The sequence below is a fragment of the Saccopteryx leptura genome, chromosome 2, assembly GCF_036850995.1.
Source record: "Saccopteryx leptura isolate mSacLep1 chromosome 2, mSacLep1_pri_phased_curated, whole genome shotgun sequence".
NCBI lineage: Eukaryota > Metazoa > Chordata > Mammalia > Chiroptera > Emballonuridae > Saccopteryx > Saccopteryx leptura.
Window position 1 is genome coordinate 44,334,145 of NC_089504.1, and position 22,838 is coordinate 44,356,982.

Below are 22,838 nucleotides of genomic sequence, written 5' to 3' on the forward strand. Positions count from 1 at the left end.
GACAGGTGGGAGGTGATATCTCATTGTGATTTTATTTTGTATTTCTCTGATGATTAGTGATGTTGAGCATCTTTTCATATATCTATTGGTCATCTGTATGTCTTCATTGGAGGAGAAGTGTTTATTTAAGTCCTTTGCCCATTTTTTAAATTGGATTTTTTTTTGGTGTTGAGTTTTATAAATTCTTTATAAGTTTTGGATATTAACCCCTTATCAGATGTATCATTGACAAATATGTCCTCTCATCCGTTGGGTTGTCTTTTCATTTTGTTGATAGTTTCCTTTGTGGTGCAAAAACTTAAGTTTGATGTAGTCCTATTTGTTTATTTTTCTTTTGTTTCCCTTGCCTGAGAAGATAAATCATAAAAAATAATGCTAAGAGAAATGTCTTGAGGTTTTACTGCCTGTTTTCTTCTAGGATTTTTATCGTTTCATGTATAATATTTAAGTCTTTATTCTATTTTGAGTTTATTATTATATATTGTGTAATAAAGTGGTCTAGTTTCATTTCTTTTTTTGCATATATCTGTCCAATTTTCCTAATACTATTTATTAAATTAATTAATTAAATGAGAGAAAGCGAGAAAGAGACAGAGATACAGAGACAGGAAAGGAGAGAGAAGGATCAACTTATAGTTATGGCACTTTAGTTGTTCATTGATTGCTTCTCATATAGGCCTTGACCTGGGGTACTTTAGCTGATCCAGGAATCCCTTGCTCAAACCTGTGACCTTGAGCTCAAGCCAGCAGCCTTGGTCATCAAGCCAGTGACCTTTGGGTTCAAGCCAGTTGATAATTCTGCACTCAAGGTAGTGACCTCACGCTCAAGCTGGTGAGCCTGCTCTCAAGCCGGTGACTTTCAGGTTTTGAATCTGGGACCTCAGTGTTCTAGGTTTATACTTTATCCACTGTTAACCACTGGTCAGGCCCCAGCACCATTTATTAGACTACCCCATTGTATATTTTTGCCTCCTTTGTCAAATATTAACTGACTAGAAAGGCATGGGTTTATTTCTGGGCTCTGTAATCTGTTCCATTGATATGTATATCTGCTTTCATGCCAGTATGCTTTTTATTTATTTTATTTTATTAATATTATTTTTTACAAAGAGAGGGTCAGATGGGATAGATAGATAGGAAGGGAGAGAGATGAGAAGGATCAATTCTTCACTGTAGCTCCTTAGTCTCCTTAGTTGTTCATTGATTGCTTTCTCATATGTGCCCTGATCAGGGGCTCCAGCCCAGCCAGTGACCCCTTGCTCAAGCCAGTGACCTTGGGCTCAAACCAGCAACCAAGTGGTCAGGTCTATGATCCCATGCTCAAGCCAGCGACCGCATGCTCAAGCTGGTGAGCTCGCAATCAAGCCAGCAACCTCAGGGTTTTGAACCTGGGTCCTCTGTGTCCCAGTCCAATGCTCTATTTGCTGCGTCACCACCTGGTTAGGCACCAGTATGCTTTTTAAAATTCTATGGCCCTGTACTTTGATATCAAGTAGAGTGATTCCTCTAGTTTTGTTCTTCTTTTTCAGGAATGTTATCGGGGTTTTTTGTGGTTCCATATAAATTTTTGGAATATTCTAGTTCTGTGAAATACACCATTAGTATTTTGATAGGAATTGTGTTGAATCTATAGATTGCTTTGGTTAGTATAAATATTATAATGATGTTAATTCTTCCTATCCATGAACATTGTATATGCTCCCAATTATTTGTATCTTCTTCAATGTCTTTCTTCAGTGTCTTATAATTTTCTGAATACAAGTCTTTTACATCCTTGGTTAAATTTATTCATAGGTGTTTTATTCTTTTTGATGTAATTGAGAATGGGATTGTTTTCTTAATTTCTCTTTCTGATAGCTCCTTATTAGTGTATAAAAATGCAATTGATTTCTAGATATTTATTTTGTATCTTGATAGACAAGTAGCTTAGCCCTAAAAGAAAAGCTTGGACTGTGCTGGGTGTTGACTTTTCTTTGATCTCTAGGCTATCTGAGATCTGCTCTTTGGCTTGGGAGAGGTGATTCAACTACAGTTTCAGTTTTCAGATTGGAGTGGGACAGTTGCACCACTGCTCCCTCATCTGTGCATATGGGGATTTACAGATTATGCAGTGTAATCTGGCCTCCTCCATTGATGTTATCTAATCCTAGCTTCTCAGTCACCTGTGAGATGGGCAAAACAAACATGTATGTGCTTGTCTTTGAAGTTTAAGAAAAGAAGTGAAAAGACTTTCCCAGGATCCCCAGGGTTAGCCAGTACTGGGTTAAGAATCAAGTCCGGCCCTGGCTGGTTGGTTCAGTGGTAGAGCCTCGGCCCGGCATGTGGATGTCACAGGTTCGATTCCCAGTCAGGGCACACAGGAGAGGCGCCCATCTAATCCTCCATCCCTCCCCCTCTTGCTTCTCTTTCTCTCTTCTCCTCTCTCAGCCATGGCTCAATTGGAGCGAATTGACCCCAGGTGCTGAGGATGGCTCCATGGCCTCTACCTGGGGGGCTAAAAAGAGCTCAGTTGCTGAGCAACGGAGCAACACCCCAGATGCGCAGAGCATCATCCCCTAGTGGGCTTGCGAGGTGGATCCTGGTTTGTCTCTGCCTCCCCTCATCTCACTGAATTAAAAAAATAAAATAAAAAAGAAGGATCAAGTCCACACCTTCCCAGACCCTCCATACTGACCCCCCCTGTTAGGAACCATGATATTCACGGACCCAGTGTAAGAGTACACATGGATGTCCACATATTCTTATTTATTTGAAAGGAACAATCTATCAACTGTTAAATAAAATATACTCTATACTTTGGTCTTGACAAATTGTCACAGTTTGGATTCTCCAGAAGCAGATATTGAGACTGAGTTTGGCCTGAAGGGTGTTTATTTATTTTTATTTTTTTTATTTTTTATTTTTATATAATTTTATTTTTTTAATGGGGTGACATCAATAAATCAGGATACATATATTCAAAGATAACAAGTCCAGGTTATCTTGTCGTTCAATTATGTTGCATACCCACCACCCAAAGTCAGATTGTCCTCTGTCACCTTCCATCTTGTTTTCTTTGTGCCCCTCCCCACCCCCTATCCCTCTCCCATTCCCCCCTCCCCCCCGTAACCACCACACTCTTATAAATGTCTCTTAGTTTCACTATTATGTCCCACCTACGTATGGAATAATACAGTTCCTGTTTTTTTCTGATTTACTTATTTCGCTTCGTATCATGTTATCAAGATCCCACCATTTTGCTGTAAATGTTCCGATGTCATCATTTCTTATGGCTGAGTAGTATTCCATAGTGTATATGTGCCACATCTTCTTTATCCAGTCATCTATTGATGGGCTTTTTGGTTGTTTCCATGTCCTGGCCACTGTGAACAATGCTGCAATAAACATGGGGCTGCATGTGTCTTTACGTATCAATGTTTCTGAGTTTTTGGGATATATACCCAGTAGAGGGATTGCTGGGTCATAAGGTAGTTCTATTTTCAGTTTTTTGAGGAACCACCATACTTTCTTCCATAATGGTTGTACTACTTTACATTCCCACCAACAGTGTATGAGGGTTCCTTTTTCTCCACAGCCTCTCCAACATTTGCTGTTACCTGACTTGCTAATAACAGCTAATCGAACAGGTGTGAGGTGGTATCTCATTGCCGTTTTGATTTGCATTTCTCTAATAGCTAAAGAAGATGAGCATCTTTTCATATATCTGTTGGCCATTTGTATTTCTGAAGGGTGTTTATTATTGACCAACACAGAGGAAGCAGGAGTAGGCAGAGAGAAGTCCAATTGCAATGCAGCCCCACCAAACCTCGGCCACCCTCCAGGCTGGCCTAGAGCACATCTGGCCATCAGGTTGGGTGAAAGGGCTGGGCCACGCCTTCTCCAGCCCCAGGACAGGGCGAGCCTTTGGATGAGGGGTTCCGTGTAGCTGTAGCAGGAGCTGACAGCTGAGCAACAAGTCCTTCCTCTAACTCCTCAATAACGACCTGTTCAGCCCAGGAAGAGGGGCAGGAAATCCCCAACAACCTGGAGGCTGGTAGGGAATTCCCTGGTAGGGTCCCCAGTACTCAGAGATTGGTCTAAAAAGGGGTGGGGCACGTCTCCATTCCTAGGCAGCTGGGGAGCAGATGGATGGTCCCTAAAGGGGGAGGGGCAGAATAGGGACCACCTTGCTTAGGTCTAAGATACTGCTATCAAAGATCATACTGAAATGTTGGGGGATATCAATGAGATATTCCCTAAGGAAGGCTCTGAATTTCTTACAGAAGGAGATTGAATGCAGTTAATATTAAATAAAATAAAGACTTAAAAATATCCTCATGAGTACTAGAGATTGTAATTGTTAGCCATATTCCCTGTCGCTTCATGTCACTCTCAGGGATTCACAATCCTCTCGTCCCTTGGTCCAACAGTCCTCTCCCCTGGTGGAATCCTCCCTGCAGGCGAGGTCAGGGTCGCCCTCGATGCCTTCTCCACAGCCAGGTGTCTGGGGCCGAGCAGAGCCAGGCGTTGTCGGGCGTGGGGGGACCCCGGCAAGTGCTCGAGAGATCGCGGCGGGAGCAGGAGGAGGTGGCGGGGCCCAGCCTGACGCAGCGGCAGTGGGAGCAGGCCACTGCCAGGCGCCCAGGCCCCCAGTACCAGCAGTCTCTCTGCCTTCTCCAGCGGCTCAGGCTCCGGAGTGAGTGCCTCACACGCCTGCTGGGGGTCATGGGCTGGGGGCACCCTCGGCTCTCTAGTTCAAGGATAGGGATACACTGGAGCAAGCATTGGGGGGAGGCGGGGAAAGGAGCGGGTGAGGCGGAGGCACGCGAGGGGTGGGGAGGAGGAGCGAAGAGCCGAGCAGGAGGAGGGAGGGAGGGACCCGCCCGCCCGCTGCGCTCTGGCAGCCGGGCAAGTGTAGGTGCAGGCGCCCGTCACCACTGCTGTCCCGGGGCTGAGTCGCATCCAGGTGTCCAGGACGGTGCGTGTGCAAGTGTGTGTGTCCGTGAGGGCAAGCGCCCAGCTGGCCTTGCCGCCGCTCGCTCTCCCGGACCGTGGTGCATGTTCGCCTCCTGCCACTGTGTGCCGAGAGGCAGGAGGACCATGAAAATGATCCACTTTCGGAGCTCCAGCATCAAATCGCTCAGCCAGGAGATGAAATGCACCATCCGGCTGCTAGACGACTCAGAGATCTCCTGCCACATCCAGGTGCGGAAGGCGTGGGGCGAGGGAAGCGGAATGCTTGGCACAGGGTGGGGGCTCTGCGGGTGGGCGTGCGCCATCAGGGGGTGAGAAACTCACCCTAGGGCCTTGCTAGAAAGCCAGATTTCGTCTCTTCCGCCTTATGAGGCTGGGAACCTTACCCAGAGATAGGGGCATGGTCCCAGGCAGGCGCCAGGAGAACGTTATTTGCGCCCAAACCCTTCTGGCATGCACGCTTTACGCACGTCTGGCTGCGCCCAGGCTGGGGAACTGCCTCTTGGGGGACTCTAACCCCTCTGTTCCCTATCCTACCAGAAATTGGGAGTTCCGAGAACCGGGAGGGACACCTTCAGGTTGCTCACTCTTCCTCTTTTCCTCCACGTGGGGAAGCATACACCAGCCCGGGTTCACTCATTTTTCTTTCTGGCTCCAGGGCGCTATCAGACTCAACAGACAGACTTCCTGCCAGCCCCCTGCCCATGGCGTTTACCTCTCTATGGCATTGGGGCGGGCATATGGGGAGAGATGGAGGGGAGACTGCGAAGTTTCTCTCGGGAGAGAGGCCGGGCAGCCCTGGGCTCCAGCCTTGAGGGATAGTGAGCTGGGTGGAATATGACCCGAAAGGAATCGTGTGAAATCTGAGTGTTTGAGAGAAAGGAAAAGGGCTACGAGGCCGGCAGAGTTGTACTGAACTGAGTTCAGAGCTCAGGAACCCTAGCAGGACCTGGATTCTGGGGTGGGGGCACAGCCTCTTGGAGTATTGGTGGACATTTACTCTTGTCCAAATTGGAGAAGGCAGTATTTGTTTTGGCCAAGGCAGCTTTGCTGGCAGCCCCATCCTGGGTTAGTAAGTGCCTTTGGGCTTTCAGGAGAGCTATTATGAGCTGCAAGTGTGTGTGTGTGTGTGTGTGTGTGTGTGTGTGTGTGTGTGTGTGTACTGTCAGTTGCATGTAAATATAGGCAGGTATGTGCCCTCTCCCACTGCCCACTCCACTCGGAGCCCACAATTTGGAAAGTTAGGGCTCAGCACTATTTGCTTCTGAATTTTAGATAATTTACCCTGGGACCCTGGCCAGGTAGCTCAGTTGGTAGAGCATTGTCCTGATACACCAAAGTTGTGGGTTCAATCTCTGGTTAGGGCACATACAGGAAGCAAGCAATGAATGAAACAAATGGAACAACAAATTCATGTTTCTTGCTCTCCCTTCCTCTCTCTTTCTCTGAAATCAATCAATTAAAAATTAAATCTGTCAGGGATTTTGTCTTTTCACCTACCCATCGTGAATGAAGCTCCAGGACTGAGCTTCGAGATACAGGACACCCTGCGCAGTTCTGCTGAGAGGTGAATGGGGGCAGCATCTCCCAGCGGCAGGAATCCCTTCCTGGGCTGTGTTAGCCAAGAATGAACAAATGAATGAATGAAAGGTCTTTCCCATTTTTTTTTTCCTGGTGGGAGCTTATGACACCCGGAGCGGCAACTAATTTTTAAGTTGACAGCTGGTCAAGTTTCAAGGCAGGAATGTGGTGCTCTAGGATCTCCCAGGAAAGTTGGCTCCCCCTGAATTTTCTGAAGGATCTTGAATTTCACTCTGAGCTAAGTACTGTAGCTAAACTTGCTTATAAAAGAGTTAGCAGGAGAGGCAGTTTTTCTGCTGCCAAAGGATCGGACAGAAATGTTTGGCGTGTACTATCTTGTGATCCAGAGAGAGTCATTTGTGCATTTGTTTTGCGTCCTAAAGTGACGTACAAGTCTTCTAATCCATATTGCACATATAGATAATGAAGGGGCCAGTGGCAGTGAGCGGGGCTGTTGAACTCTTGTTTGCTCTGTCAGCCCTCTGTCCGCCCTTTTTTGTCCTGCTGGAGTTGACACCACTGTTTTTTTCTGGTTCTGGACTACACCTTCCTTAGAATAGATAAGCAGTCCTCAAAGGATATGCATTTGTTGTCTGGTGCTCTGGGGAAACAATAAATTGTAGCCAATCTAATAACAGTGTGGAAAGTTCCACTTTGTATGGCCCAACTGATGTCAAAGTGATTAAAATGCTATGGTCTAAAATGTTGATTTTGGCATTGTTTAAAAAAAAAAATCAAATGTCCCATTTTGTGGCACTTCTTTTTCTGTCCCTTTTGCCCCCAAATGGTGATTATCATTTAACCAGTTAAAACAAATGAAAAGATTTTCTTTTGATAATCTTGGAATGTATACCTTCCTAGAACATTCCAAACCCAGGAATTAAAATTGTACTTCTGGGTTAAAGGACACACACACACACACACACACACCATTTGTTTAGAGTGAGAACAAAATGCTTGTCACCAATAACTGCCCTGGGGAAGCCATTTACCTTTTCTTCCTTCCTTCCTTGCCTTTTCTCTCTGTTCCAGGGAATCACAACATTAAAGAAGTGAATGGATTTTTAAATAGTGTTACACATGTTCCTTTTCATAACTCACACAAAGTGTGGGTTATGGATTTATTTTAAGAAAAACAACAGCTTTTAGAAATTTCTTTCCCAAATTAAATAATTTTGGTGCTATTTTGGCAAAGAAAACTTTCAAACGAACACCACAACGGCCCAATCTCAGCAGCCTGATAGTTCAGTAGGAGATGCGGAGTCTCTTTTTACAGGGTCCCATCACGTCACTGTGTGTGACTGTTTATTGTAGGTAGTGTGGACGAGGAATTCCAAATGGACCGAGAGTCAAAGGAGAATCTAAGGCACTAGAAGGAGGCTTGAAGAAGGGAAGGGGTTACTGAATGCTCCCTCCTGGGCTTTTCCAACTGAGCCAACTCTTGAAATCTGGAGACTGTAGAAGGACACCGCTTAGTTTTCATCTCTTCCACTCAGCCTTGCTACTTCAAGTAGAATGGAGTCCTAGCCATCTTCTCCATTCTGTCCACTTTTTCAGATGCTGACATGGTTATTCACAACTCCTTCCAATGAACTTCCTGCTTTTAATGCTCATGATTTTTATTAAGTATGAAATGTATGCTTTTCACGTTATTTTTTCTTTAACAAAGCCTGGTGAGCATGGTCGATATTATTAGGAATTTGGATTTGGATTTGAATAGAAATCCTAGCATAGTTCTTAGCACACAGTAGTCACTCAGTAGATATTTTTTAGGTGTAAATTGGGTCCTTTCCTTTCGAGGCTGTTAAATCCATGAGGGTAAGAACGTTTTGTTGTTGTTGTTTATTAAGGAGTCCCCAGTAGGTAGAGGCATATAGTATGTGTTCACTAAACATTTGCTGAATGAATGAGTGCCTGATATTTAATCTAGCTCATTACCTATCAACATGAGGCTAGCATGACAACATTAGATTTGGAATCAGATGCTGCCTGGTTTAGTTATGTTACCAACCAGTTATGTGACATTGAGCGAGCCACTGATATTTGGAGTTGTTTCTTCTTTTGTAAAGTAAGGGAGCTGGGTTAGATGGATGGCTTCAGTTTAAGAAGTCTATAGTTTATTTATTACCTAAGGCCAATTATACTAGGTAAAACATTGCTGTTGACTGAGTGGTTGTGATGTCACCTGGTGATTTTCATAACTATCCTGCATTATCTTTATTTATGGTGTTATTCAACCTTATAGATATGGAAAATAAGTTCAGAGAGAGTAAGCAACTTGGGTTACATGGCAAGTAAGTGGATTAGAACCCATTTGAGTCAAAATCCAGAACTCCTTCTTCTCTGTAGCACTGCCTTTTGAAACTTGAGAGTTAGGGAACCTTTAGCTGCAAGTAAGACAGTAGCCAGGCTGAAGTGGCTTAAATTACAAGGACACTTATCTTACCTATTGAGAAGTCCAGAGGTAGGGCAGCTTCAAGTTTGTGCAGCAGTTCTGCGTGGATCCAGGTGCTTTCTGTCTTTCCCTTCTGCTGTCGTCCCTGTCAGCTACGTCACCATAGTCATCATGATTATAAGATGGCTGCGGTGATTCTGAATGTCAGGAAGGCACTGGTACACCCACCAAATAAAAAATTTCCTCATGCAATTTTTTTAAATCATGGAGGAACACCTTTTCTAGAGGCCCTGTGAGTCCTCTCGTCAGATCCCACTGGCCAGGATTGCATCACATCCCCATGATCTAGCTGCAAAAAAGCACGTGCACCTGGTACCCTCACTTTTCACTCTATAATGGGAGGTAGGCTTTGCCATTATGGAAGGTGTGTGTGTGTGTGTGTGTGTGTGTGTGTGTGTGTGTCTGTGGTGGGGTCAGGGAACAGCTGTTGGCTAAGCAAGCAATAATGTCTTTCAAAATAGGTTAAATTGGGGCCTGACCTGTGGTGGCGCAGTGGATAAAGCGTCAACCTGGAATTGCTGAGGTCGCCGGTTCAAAACCCTGGGCTTGCCTGGTCAAGGCACATATGGGAGTTGATGCTTCCTGCTCCTCCCCACCCTCTCTCTTTGTCTCTCTCTCCTCTCTCTCTCCCTTTCTCTCTCCTCTCTAAAATGAATAAAATAAAAATAATAAAATAAAAATAGGTCAAATTGAGTTACAATTATTATTACAATAAAATTGTATGTAAAAGTGATCAAATTTCCCTAAAGTAAGTCAGGGCTTAGATAGTGTCTTATTAAACTCTCCCAATAATTTTTTTTAAAATTTTTATTATTTTTTTACAAGGACAGAGCGAGAGTCAGAGAGAGGGATAGATAGGGACAGACAGGAATGAAGTGAGATGAGAAGCATCAATCATCAGTTTTTCGTTGCCGTTGCGACACCTTAGTTGTTCATTGATTGCTTTCTCATATGTGCCTTGACCGCGGGCCTTCAGCAGACCAAGTAACCCCTTGCTCGAGCCAGTGACCTTGGGTCCAAGCTGGTGAGCTTTTTGCTCAAGCCAGATGAGCCCACGCTCAAGCTGGTGACCTCGGGGTCTCAAATCTGGGTCCTCTGCATCCCAGTCCAATGCTCTATCCACTGCGCCACTGCCTGATCAGGTTCCCTATAATTTTATTGTAATAATAATTGTAACTCAATTTGACCTATTTTGGAAGACACTATTGCTGGCTTAGCCAACAGCTGTTCCCTGACCCCACCACAGACACACACACACACACACACACACACACACACACTTGTATGGTCTCAAATTTCAGAACAAGGAAAATTATTGGATAACCCTTCGTAGTTTGTATTGTTAAGTATAAGTTCAGTCATTACTGAACTGGTGGGGTCTGGGCAGCTACAAGTCATCCTATGTAGAGCAGGTGTCTCCACTCTTGTCAAAGTGGCAGTATGGCAAAGTGGTTGAGAGCTTATATTCTGGAGTGCTACTTGCTTGGGCTGGAACCCTAGCTGTGCCATTGATTAGCCAGATGGCTTTGAGCAAGTCACTTTACCTCTTTAGGCCTCAGTTTCTTCATCTGTAAAGTGGGGATAATAATGGCACTGACTTCATGAGCTTGTAAAGACTCAATGTAGAGAAAATGTCAAATGCTTGGCTTAGTATCTGGCCCATATAAAAGCTGAAAAAATATTGACAGTTATCTTAATATTATATTAAAGTATATTAGAGGTAATCCTAAATAGTGGAAAGGCTTTGACTTACAGTCTAATATCTTTAAGCCTAAACTCCATAACTTTTTGATTATTCAAGACATTAAGCAAGTCACTGGGCCTCCTGTTTTTCCTCTATAAAATATGCATAATAATTCCTCAATTGCCATCTTCCCCTGCTTTGTTGAGATGATATATATGAAAGCATGGTGTAATTGTTGTAGGGTACTACTCTAATTAATTTAGTTTGTTTATTTATTTACTTATCTTAAAAAGGAGTAGTATACTGTTCCCTGAATTTCTTATCTCTTGAAACAGAGATTGGATGGTCACATGCAAACATACATATGTATTAAATATCAGGCCCCATGATAACCCCACTGGTGAAATCTAAGCTAGATTTAGATGGCTGCCACACATTTTCTGTTAGTAGCGACAACACAACACTTCCTCTAACTCATCTAGAATGCCATTTAGAGTTCACTGAAAACCAGACACAAAAGGAATAGAAAGAAGAGACACTTTGCTAAATAACGTGGCCTAGTGCTGATTTTTTAGACTTAAGTACATGAGCTAGCTCTTTATATTAAGTATATCTGAAAACTAATCTTATTTCAATGGTCTGCTAAGATCTTATCCCTTCATGTCCTCAAAGCATTGTATTGACTGGGGGGAGAATGAAATAGTGTTAGCTGCATATCATTTGGATGCTATATCTGCTGGATGCTTTTAACCTCATTTAGCAAATTCTAATTCAAATTGGCATTAACATTAAGCACATTTATTGGCGAATATATCCGGAAGTCCTGAGTTAAGGACTAAATTCAAGGACTGTCCTGCATTTTGTGATAGCTTTATACTGGGACTGGTATTGAAAAGGTTATAATAGTGCCAGTTCTCACAATTTTATAGGTCACCCTCCAGAGGAAGAGAGAAACCACTTCCATCTCAGCATTCTGGCAAAAGTCCTGCAGTCATTTTGATCGGACCTCCTAGGTCACATGTCCACCCTTGAACCAGTGACTGTAGTCAGTGTAAAGGGAACTTCTAATTAGCTTAAGGCAACCAGCTTCCTTCCTGGTGCTGATCTGCATGGAGGAGTGGCCAATATCTAAAAATCAGGGCTCTTTTCAGAAGGGGATGTGAGAAGGGGGAAACGGCTCCTGGGAAGATAACCTACCATATCTACTCTTCTTTGTGTTGTCTGGGTGAGTGGTCCTCAAAGCATGGTCTAGGGAGCCCTGGAAATCCCTGAGATCATTTCAAGAGGTCTCTGAGGTTCAAACTATTTTCTTTTCTTTTTTTTTTTTTTTTAAATAAATTTTTATTAATGGTAATGGGATGACATTAATAAATCAGGGTACATATATTCAAAGAAAACATGTCTAGGTTATTTTGTCATTAAATTATGTTGCATACCCCTCGCCCAAAGTCAGATTGTCCTTCGCCACCCTCTATCTAGTTCTCTGTGCCCCTCCCCCTCCCCCTAACTCTCCCCCTGTCCTCCCTCCCCCCCACCCCTGGTAACCACCACACTCTTGTCCATGTCTCTTAGTCTCATTTTTATAGGTTCAAACTATTTTCAAAACAAAATCCCAAGATGTTGTTTACCTTTTTTGGGTAAGGTTTATTGAGATCCAATACCGTAAAATCTACTCAAAGTGTACACTTTTAATATATACAAAGAATTATGCAACCAGCACCACCATCAATTTTTAGAACATTTTCATGTTTTTTAAAGAACATTTTCAACATCCCCCCCAAAACCCTCAACCTTTCACAGTCATACTCCCAGTTTTCCCTAAACCTCCCATCCTTAAGCAACTACTAATCTACTTTCTGTCTCTAAAGATTTGTCTATTGTGGACATTTGATATAAATGGAATCATATAACATGTAAGCTTTTGTGACTGGCTTCTTTTCCTTAGCATGATGTTTTCAAAATTCATCCATGTTGTAGCCTATGACAGTATTTTCTTCTTATTACTGAATAATATCCCATTGAATGGATAGATCACATTTCTTTTTATCAATTCTTCAGTTGATGAACATTTGGGTTGATTCCATTTTTCGTCTATTATGAGTAACATTGCAGTGAATATTTCTGTTGCTGTATGGACACATTTCATTTCTGTTGGGTATATACCTGGGAGTGACATTGCTGGGTCATATGGTAACTCTTTGTTTAATCTTTTGAAGAACTGCCAAACTATTTCCCCAAGCATTTGTACCATTTTATATTCCCACCAGCAATATATAGGGTTTCAATTTTTGCCCATCCTTGTCAGCACTTGTTATTATCTGTCTGTGTGATTATAACCATCTTAGTAGACATAAAGTGGTATCTTATTGTGGTTTTAATTTGCATTCCTTGATGTCTGATGATGTTGAACATCTTGTCTTGTGCTTATTGGCTATTTGTATATTTTACTTGGAGAACTGTCTACTTAGATCGTTTTCCTATTTTAAAATTAGATTTCCTTTTTATTATTGAGTTGTGAGGCTCCTTTATATATTCTGGATACAAAGTCTTTATACAATAAATGACTTGCAAATATATTTTTCATTCTGTATGTTGTCTTTTTACTTTCTTGATGGTGCCAAAATTTTTAAAATTTTGATTAAATCCAATTTACTTAGCTTTTTTTGTTGCTTATGTTTTTGGTGTCATAGCTAACAAACTGTTGCCTAATGCACAGACATGAATTAATGCCTGTTTTCTTCTAATGCTTTTGTAGTTTTAGCTCTTATATTTAGTCTTTAATTTATTATTTTATTGATATGTAATTCACATACCATAAAATTCACTATTTTAAAGTGTACAATTTAGTGGATTTTAATATATTCACAAGGTTGTACAATCATCTAGTGGTAGAATATTTTAGATGTTGTATAACTATCTAATTCAAGAACATTCTCTATTAGTAGCCACTTTGATCCATTTTATGTTCATTTTTGTGTATGGTTTGAGATAGGGGTGCAACTTCATTCTCTTGCTTTTTATTCAGTTGTCCCAGAACCATTTGTAAAAAAACCATTTTCCCCCCATTGACTTGTCTTGTTACCTTTGTTGAGGTGTTGTTTTCCTGTCCCACTCTCATTATCTTATAAGTGTACAGTGGAGTTTTCCAGAGATTGCATGATATGTAGAACTGCAATATATTGATTGTAGAAGCAGATGTGAGAATCTAGCTGTATTCTAAGGAGCCAGACATTAAAGATACTAAAAAAATATAAAACAAGCCTTCCTTTCTTGCTAAATTAGCTATTATTTTGTAAACAAGTTATTTTTCATAAAATATATAATATATGTTAATGTGCAGTGGGTTTATTATTTTTAAATAAACAAAAATTGACTATAAAAATTCTCAGCGAATATTGATATATATAACCCAAATAAAAGTCCTATAGATCCTCAATAGTGTAATGGAGTTTTGAGGTCAACAAGCTTAAGAATCGCTGGTTTTGGCCTGACCAGGCAGTGGCACAGTGGCTAGAGTGTTGGACTGGGATGTAGAGGACCCAGATTCAAAGTCCTGAAGTTGCTGGCTTGAGCACGGGCTCATCTGACTTGAGCGGGCTCACCAGCTTGAGCGAGGGGGCTCTGGCTTGAGTGTGGGATCATAGACATGACCCCATGGTCACCGGCTTGAAGCCCAAGGTCACTGGCTTGAGCAAGGGGTCACTCGCTCTTCTGTAGCCCCCCCCAGTCAAGGCACATATGAGAAAGCAGTCAATGAACAACTAAGGTGCTACAACGAAGAATTGATGCTTCTCATCTCTCTCTCTTCCTGTTTGTCTGTCCCTATCTGTCCCTTTCTCTGTCTCCGTCAAAAAAAAAATTGCTGATTTTGGTGACTGGCAAATTTATTGAACTTCTGAAATATAAAAAAAAACCCCAAATGAAACAAATAGAACTCCCATGCATCTTGGGCTTCAAGGTGGCAAGTTATAAGTATTTGAAATAATATCAATTAAATAAAAAACACCCAATGTACATGGAACATATGTATATGTAAATTTAGAATTTTTAGTAGTAATCACATAGTTGTGTGTTTGTGAGTGTGTGTTGCAATATTAAAAGTAGAGGGACCAGGGCAGGCTCTGCTTCTGTAAAGTGGTCCCCAGTTGCACCTGCTCTCTAATTGAATGGTGATTTTTCAACTTTAATAATTATATAAAGCCATGTCTTACTCTGAGACCCCTCTTTTGGTTATGGACCATGATGCATTAAGTATTTAAAATGTAAGCCACTTGAATAAAGTCCATTAGTCACTTGAATTCTTAAGTTGTTGAATCTTTCTAAGTAGGCATTTTGGGAAAAGTTAAAAACTGCAAGAATGGAAATATTAGAATGTGTCCCCATCTGAGATTCACAAGTGTAAGTGGCAGACATTGGGTGAATAGCATGGTCTTCTCTTAGTTCCAACTTTGTGTGGTGAAGGACTCAAGCTGCTCCTTCTATGAAGTAGCAGTGAGCCAGAGATAGACTCCAGAGATGGGAAACAATGGGATTGTAATCAGGAGCCATTGGGGCATGTTTTGTCACTGATAGTTGAACTTGATTCAGGTTAAAAAGAGTCAGTGTTCAGCTCTGGGAGGGATGTGTAAATGCCTGCCAGTCCCTGCTGTTCCAATGGATCTTCTGTGTCTTCATTCAAATGCAGACCCTAATTCAGGAGGTCTTGAGGAGGACCCTGAAATTTGGCATTTCCAACAAGCTTCCAGGTGATGCCGGTGCTGCTTGGAATAGTTAAGTGTTCGTGGAATTGATCTTTTTCATAATACCTATTGTAATTTCCTTGAGTGTTGGGACATTTTGGCTGTTATCTCCTTTGATAATGCCTCACCTGGCATGGTTCTCTCAGCAGATGTTCAATGAGTGTTTGAATGACGGGGTGAGTGAATACAAAAAATCCACCTTGGTAGGTCTATTGTGATAGACCAAAGTGCTGATTAGACACGGATGCTGGGGATGGAGTGATGCCTTTTGACTCCCGCCCTAGCCAGATCAAGAGATTGTTTTTCAAACAGATGTCCTGGGGTGGCCAATCTGATGAAGTGATGAGTGTCTGTGAAAACACGGGAGTCGGGGCTTAGTGAGACCCTCTTGTCCATCTGGGCCCTATTTCCCACTCTTGTTTTCCTGTATTATAGACTCTTGGTGGCTTTGCAGAGGAACTCTGGCCACTTCTCATCACAAACAAAGCATTGTGTATATGCTAGCAGAGCTTGGGAGCTCCCAGAGGGATAACAGACCCAGCTGGTCTCACTAGCAGAAGTGACCCTGAGGAACAGTGACTCTGGAGGACAGTGAAAATGCATTTGAGGTAGAATGTAAGCTCAGGAGCTGTTTGCTTTGGTGATTTTCTCTGAAGGTGTAGAGGGCAAATGTGGGGGTCACTTTAGAAAAAAAAATGCTCATTCTAATAAATTTCTTGATCATTTGTATAGATCAGGAAATTATGTTTTTTTCAAAGTAAATTAGTAAAGTTTTTTAAAAGAACATTAACATTAATGTTTATTGGATAAACATTAAAAAAATATCTTCTATATGCCAAGCACAGAGTGAAAATAAAATCAGCCGTCAAGAGGCTCCCAGTCATCTGCGGGGAGAGAGACAAGATAGTGATGCAAGGACAACATGTCAGAAGTAGGGACAGGGACACGCACTGGAGGACCAAGAGGAGGCATTTGTATCAGAAGGGGCAGCCATACGTATCTCTGCTATAGAGTAATCTTGATTAATAATTAATGGGAAAGTAGAAGTCAACTCTTTGAAGAAAGGGAAAAAGATTACAGGCAAGGTGATCCCTTGCTTGGTGTGAAACAGCATGATTGGATGTAGAAGTAGAGGAAGGAAGAATCTGGGTGAGTCCCAGGTGGTTGGATTTGGTGATGGGTAATGGTGATGCCACTCCAGGAAAGACAGGGCTGGCAACTTACTTGTTGGAGCCCAGTGTATAATAAAGATGTGGGCCTCTTCTTCAAAATTATTAAGAATTTCAGGATTGTGAGAGTGGACTATCAATCCTTGTATGGGGCCCTTCTAAGCATAGATCACAGACTCATGAAGCTGGCCCTGAGAAGATGGAATAGAGGAGAAGCAGTTGGATAGGAGGAGATGATGGGTTTCATTTTGGGCATGTTGATTTGGAGGTGACTGTAGGGTATGCATGGAGAATTTCCAGTAGTCAGCTGGATATAAGGAATGGGAGTCAGCAGAGCGATCTGTCATGGAGACCTGGGTTAGAGAGTCTCTAGTGTTCATGCAAGTGGTGGCAGAGACTATGCGGGATGAATGAAGCCATCATGATGAGTCTCCCTTTTTTGTCCATGTTTCTGCTGGGGTCATTTTTGTAAATTAAACCAAGGGATTATGAGTTTTGGATTTCTTTGCAAGGCCATCTGATTAGTTTTCATTTGTTAGGCAGCTCTGACCTTAGCAAGAGCTTCTCCACTTTCTTCTGCAACTAGGGCAGCCAAGTCAGACTTATCAGTGGAAGAGCATTCTCCTGTCCTTAATCCTTATTTCCCAGCTTAGACTATCAAATGAAAAAAGCCCTTTCTCAGCCTCAGGGTTCTGAGTTACAAAGCATAGGATTTTCACTCTAGGGAAGTTACCCTTTGAGACTGTGTTATTAGCATTAAATAGATCATATATTTAAAAATTTTATTGACATGGTACAACATTGAAGTAAGCATGGTATGTGAGGAGCAGCTATGCAAATTTTGCTGCAATAATTTTTTTATTTTTCTGAAGCTGGCAACAGGGAAGCAGTCAGACAGACTCTCGCATGCGCCCGACCGGGATCTACCCGGCACGCCCACCAGGGGGCGATGCTCTGCCCATCCGGGGCGTCGCTCTGTCGCGACCAGAGCCACTCTAGTGCCTGGGGCAGAGGCCAAGGAGCCATCCCCAGCGCCCGGCCATCTTTGCTCCAATGGAGCCTTGGCTGTGGGAGGGGAAGAGAGAGACAGAGAGGAAGGAGGGGGAGGGGTGGAGAAGCAGATGGGCGCCTCTCCTGTGTGCCCTGGCCGGGAATCAAACCCGGGACTCCTGCATGCCAGGCCGACGCTCTACCACTGAGCCAACCGGCCAGGGCCTGCTGCAATAATTTATCCCGTATTTAATATTTACTTACATCTCACATATCTTCTATGGCAAATTTAGTTTTCTACTTAATTTCTGGGGGTTATTGTGAATATTAATTAAAATAAATTCAAGTTCTATAAAGCTGATAAACAAAATAATCTAATATTAGTCATATAATCTGGATCTGAGATGTACAATAGAGTTTCATCTGAATAAATCTATATATTATGTTAAGTTTGAAAGGTGATTATTCTGCCTGTTCCAACTCAAATGTGTAAGACCTTTGTAGCCAATGTTGTCGATAGTTCCAGAACACAACTGGGGATGCAAGTGTGCCCTTCAACACCTCCTGGTTAAAATATATGGGATCCAGCATGGCTAGGTGGTAGCTTTTGTTTGAAAAGACACAATTCCCAAGGCTGTGGAAATCCAACCAATGAGTACCCTGTTTGGAGGAACAGGAAAAGTAGGAAAGAAATAGTAGGTGGAGCTCTATTTTTTTTTTTTTTTTAGAGAGGAGAGGGAGAGACAGAGAGAGAGAAGGGGGGGAGGAGCTGGAAGCATCAACTCCCATATGTGCCTTGACCAGGCAAGCCCAGGGTTTCGAACCGGCGACCTCAGCATTTCCAGGTCGACGCTTTATCCACTGCGCCACCACAGGTCAGGTTGGAGCTCTATTTAAAAAAAAAAAAGAAATATGATTATTCTGTGGCAGGGGAGAGGAGATAGTATGTTAACAGATCAGGGCTTGGTTTATTATTTCTCACCTTGGAAGCATAATTTGTTGCTTTAAGGGACTAGCAACTAGGCCTTGATGGTTAATGTTGGTTTGAAAGGATTGACTGAACCAGGGTCTTCACATACAAACTGTAAGAATTTAAATACAATATCATTTACTAATGGATTGATAATAAAATTAAGCAGTCTTAAAAATCAATAATTGATAAGTACTTAATTAGCCTTACTAATAGAAGAGAGGATAAAACCTAATTAATAAGTTGGCTAATAATTCTTCCTTGATTTTCCTAGCTGATGTTATTTTTTTTTTTTGCTGCTCTATACACATATTACTGTCTATTGTTCTGAAAATAATGCTAGTCCTTGTGATGTATATCTGTGTGTAGGTGTTGTCTACGATGTATGGTGTGTTTGTTATTAGTAGTTCTTTGTTTAGCATCATCCTTTCTCATCACTCATGTGCCTCCTATAGCTTTGAGTAGTTATGTTATAGTGAGTATTAGCTAGTTGATTAATTTGAGATCTAGAGATGTTATGTGATTTGCCTAAGGTTGCATATTTAGTGAAATTAGGATGGGGTATTGTGTCTTGGGTTTTATGTTTGCTCCGACTATACTAAATACGACTATTATTATTATTTTGGTTCTAAATCTTCATTGGCAGTGTAAATGATGTAATTCTTTTCCACTGACAACTTTCTAAATAACTCAAGGGGAAAGCCATATACTGATCTTATGTCCAGATAAAGCAAGCCTATTGATATCTTACAATTGTCATCTAAGGACAGAGTTTTAGTTCTCTACTTTCTTTTAGTCAACATGGGGCATAATGTATATCTGAATTAAAATTGCAGTCTTTACCATGTATTTATGAGTGTTTTGCCATTTAACATACCTAGATAGTTGAAAGATATCTTCCCTTTACATGTTTGGCATGGTATCCAGGGGTCTCCAAACTTTTTACACAGGGGGCCAGTTCACTGTCCCTTAGACCATTGGAGGGCTGCCAAATACAGTGGTCCTCTCACTGACCACCAATGAAAGAGGTGCCCCTTCTAGAAGTGCAGTGGGGGCTGGATAAATGGCCTCAGGGGGCCGCATTGCAGCCCGCGGGCTGTAGTTTGGGGACGCCTGGTAGACATTGCTTGTAGTTTGAAACTTCAAAATAACTCCCAAGAAATTGCAAGTGAAAAAAAAAAAAGAGAAGATGTCAATAGAATTTTCTATCTATTCCCTAAGGTAATTTACATCTTAGTTTTGAGATAGACTATGGAATTTGAAAATTTTGCAATCCCAGAGCACGGTAGTTAGAAGACTTCTAGAAAAATGTGACAACAAGGTGTTTTGTTTTGTTTTTGTTAGGTACTAGCTATATCCTTGTCAGTCTCTCTTTGTTTTGAAGGCTTAGGCAGAAGAGTAATGAAATCTCTAGAGTCAGAGGTAGAAAAAACACTTTGTACCACCTGGAGCTTTGTCAAGGAGAACTTCACCTCTTGTGTTTCCAAACCTCAGGGGAGATGTATTTCTGCTGAGAGGCATTGTGGCCCAGGGTAGGGTGGGGGTGGGTGGCGGACCTTGAATAATACCTTTTCTTTCTAGATTTGGAGACACTGTTTTTCCACCAGGTGTAGATGGCAGTTTCTTAGTTCAGTGCTGATTAAAAGAAAAAAGAGGAGGAAAAGTTGTACAGTAATTCAAGGGCAACCGTGAAGTCTGAGTTTGCAGCGCCAGCAGCAATGTGGTAATTTGAGAATAGCAAATTAGGAGAACAAAGCAGATTTTAATCATATGCCACAGAGAGGAAGGTGGTTTAGGTTTATCTTCAATTGTACCTCTATTAGAGAAAGGGAGGCTTTTAATGCTATTATCCAATATTTATTGTTAAAGATTTCTTCCTTCCTTTCCCCCAGTCTTTCTTTAGAATACTCACTGAGTGGGAAATGCTATCCTCTTTTCTCTGACTGTATCGAGCAAGTGTTAAATATGAAACATTTTCTTGATGTTACCGGAAAGAGAGAGAGATAGAGAGAGAGAGAGAGCGCTTAGTTGGGCTTTTGAGATTCAAGATCTTCACCCTTTAGGAGATATTAGTTTGAAGATAAAATTGAAGATTAAGGAAGTATCCCCTCTCATCTTTTTATCCATTCATCCACTCACCCATCCAGACAGTCATCTATCAGCTACCCACCCACTCCTCTACTCATCCATCTATCCACCTGTCCATTCATCCAGCTGTCCGTCCATCCATCCATCCATCCATCCATCCATCCATCCATCCAACATTTACTGAGGACTTCTGTTAAGGACTAGTCTAGGTACCAGAGATATAAAGATAAATAAGAATATTGTCTTTGCCAGTAGAAAAGACAGACACCTGAACAGATGCAAGGTGATACTATTATGGTAAAAGAACTCACCAGGATATTATCAGAGCACACAGAGAAGCCAACAGTAGAGCCACAGTATGGCTTGGGGGAAGGTGTAGCCCTCCTTTAACCTGTAATCTCTTCCAAAGTCACTACGCCTGAAAAGGATAGTCTTTGAAATGTATCACTGGTTTTTTTCTGACCCATTTAAGTGTGAATAAGAATATCTCTAAGAACTTTGCTCTTCTTCTTGCAAACATTTTAGCCAAAATTGTACCTTACTGTAAAATGTGATTTCAAGAAAAGTCACACACCCCCTTCTCTGCTTCCTACCAGATTTTCACTCTAAGTGTCCCTTACATAGAAATTCTAGAGCAGCCACTGGGGCAACTGATCCAGCCTGAGAAGGAAAGGAAAGCTTTTCTGAAAGAGCTGATGTTTCAGATGAGGTTTAGAGGAAAATAGGCATTGTCTGGCCACTCAACTGGGGAAATGTGTTGAGAAGGGATGCCTGCCTCTTTCTTAGGGAGCATTTGAAGTCCCAAGTAGAGAAGAGTCTCACTTAAGCTGGTCAGTGATGGAGCAGATTGGGACCTGGCATCTAGACGTCCATTGTCATAGTTCTTCCAATGTCATGTAAGGCATTATTTATGTGAGCTTGGTGAATGTTGCTATGTTTTTCCTTTGTATCTAAAAATAAAGGGTCTATAATCATTTAAATTCAAATGCCACTCTCCATTGCCGGTATATAAGAGATTGATTTTTGTATATTAACCTTATATCCTACAGCCTTCCTATACCTGTAATCACTTAATAGTTTCAGAAATTTTTTTGTTGATTCTTTCTGATTTTTTGCATAGATGATCATGTCATCTGTGAACAAAGACAGTTTGATAGCTTCCCTCCCAATCTGTACACCTTTTATATCCATTTGTTGCCCTTTTGTGTTAGCAAGGATTCCAGTATGATGTTGAAAGGAGTGGGGAGAGGGGATATCTTTGCCTTGTACCTGATCTTAGTGGGAAAGCTTACAGTTTCTCACCATTGAGTATGACATGAGCTGTAGGTATTTTGTAGATTTCTTTTCAGCAAGTGAGAAAGTTTCTCTCTATTCCTAGTTTACTCAGAGTTTTTATCGTGATTGGGTTTGGGATTTTGTCAAATACTTTTTCTGTATTTATCAATATGATCATATGATTTTTCTTTTTTAATTTGCTGTTGTGATGAGTCACATTAATTGATTTTTGAATGTTGAACCTGCCTTGCATACTGGACAAAATCTCATTTTTTACTTGTGATTATTGATAAATAAACACTTCAGTAATTTTCCCCATCATTTGTTTTGGGTATGCTGTCTTTTATTTTTAATAATTATTATAAAGCACATAGTAAAAGTTCAAATAATACAAAAAAATTATTCAATGAAAAATAAATCTTTCTCCTACACCTGATATACTCCTCAGAGGTCTCTACTCTCTACAGACTTTCTAGGTGCATTCTTTCAGAATTTTCTATTTCCTTTAGAAAACAGTACGACCACCTTTTATCAGGGGGAAATAACATCCCCACTGGAGTGTAGTTTGTATGGGCCAAATGACCTGGAGAATTGTTTTAGAGGGCTAGCTTGGCTAACACTTCTAGAACTAGGGGAAGGACATGTTCGATTTTTGTCTTAGGCTTTGAATGCCTTTAGAAATGTTGGAACCAATGCATGTTGTTCTAAGTGCCTTTATTCTCTTCAGTGGACTTGTTTTCTGGCTAGGTGGTTGATAGCCACATCCCAGTTTTTGGCACATGTCCTCACTGCTTCGCCCATCACCTTGTTTTCTTTTCGTCCTTCGCAGTGTGAGTGGAAGAACCCTCCCTGCTCTCGCCGTCATGTCTTGCAGACTTAGAATGATTTTAAAGAGGACCTTTCCTCTCAAGGCCCTGTGTAAAATTCCGCTCCC

The 22,838-nt window shown here is 41.7% G+C and overlaps 1 protein-coding gene across 3 annotated transcripts in view; it reads left to right on the forward strand.

The window, feature by feature from the left end:
- FRMD3 (FERM domain containing 3) overlaps positions 1-22,838 on the forward strand; it is a 345,965-nt gene that overhangs the window by 27,261 nt on the left and 295,866 nt on the right. For 2 of the 3 annotated variants that reach the window (XM_066367920.1, XM_066367919.1), the window contains exon 1: positions 4,869-5,184. The exons of the other annotated variant lie outside the window; for it this stretch is intronic. In XM_066367920.1, the coding sequence (XP_066224017.1) occupies positions 5,038-5,184 (147 nt within the window). In that variant the 5' untranslated portion in view covers positions 4,869-5,037. Of the gene's footprint in view, positions 1-4,868; positions 5,185-22,838 lie in introns of those variants that run through there. 3 annotated transcript variants of the gene reach the window in all.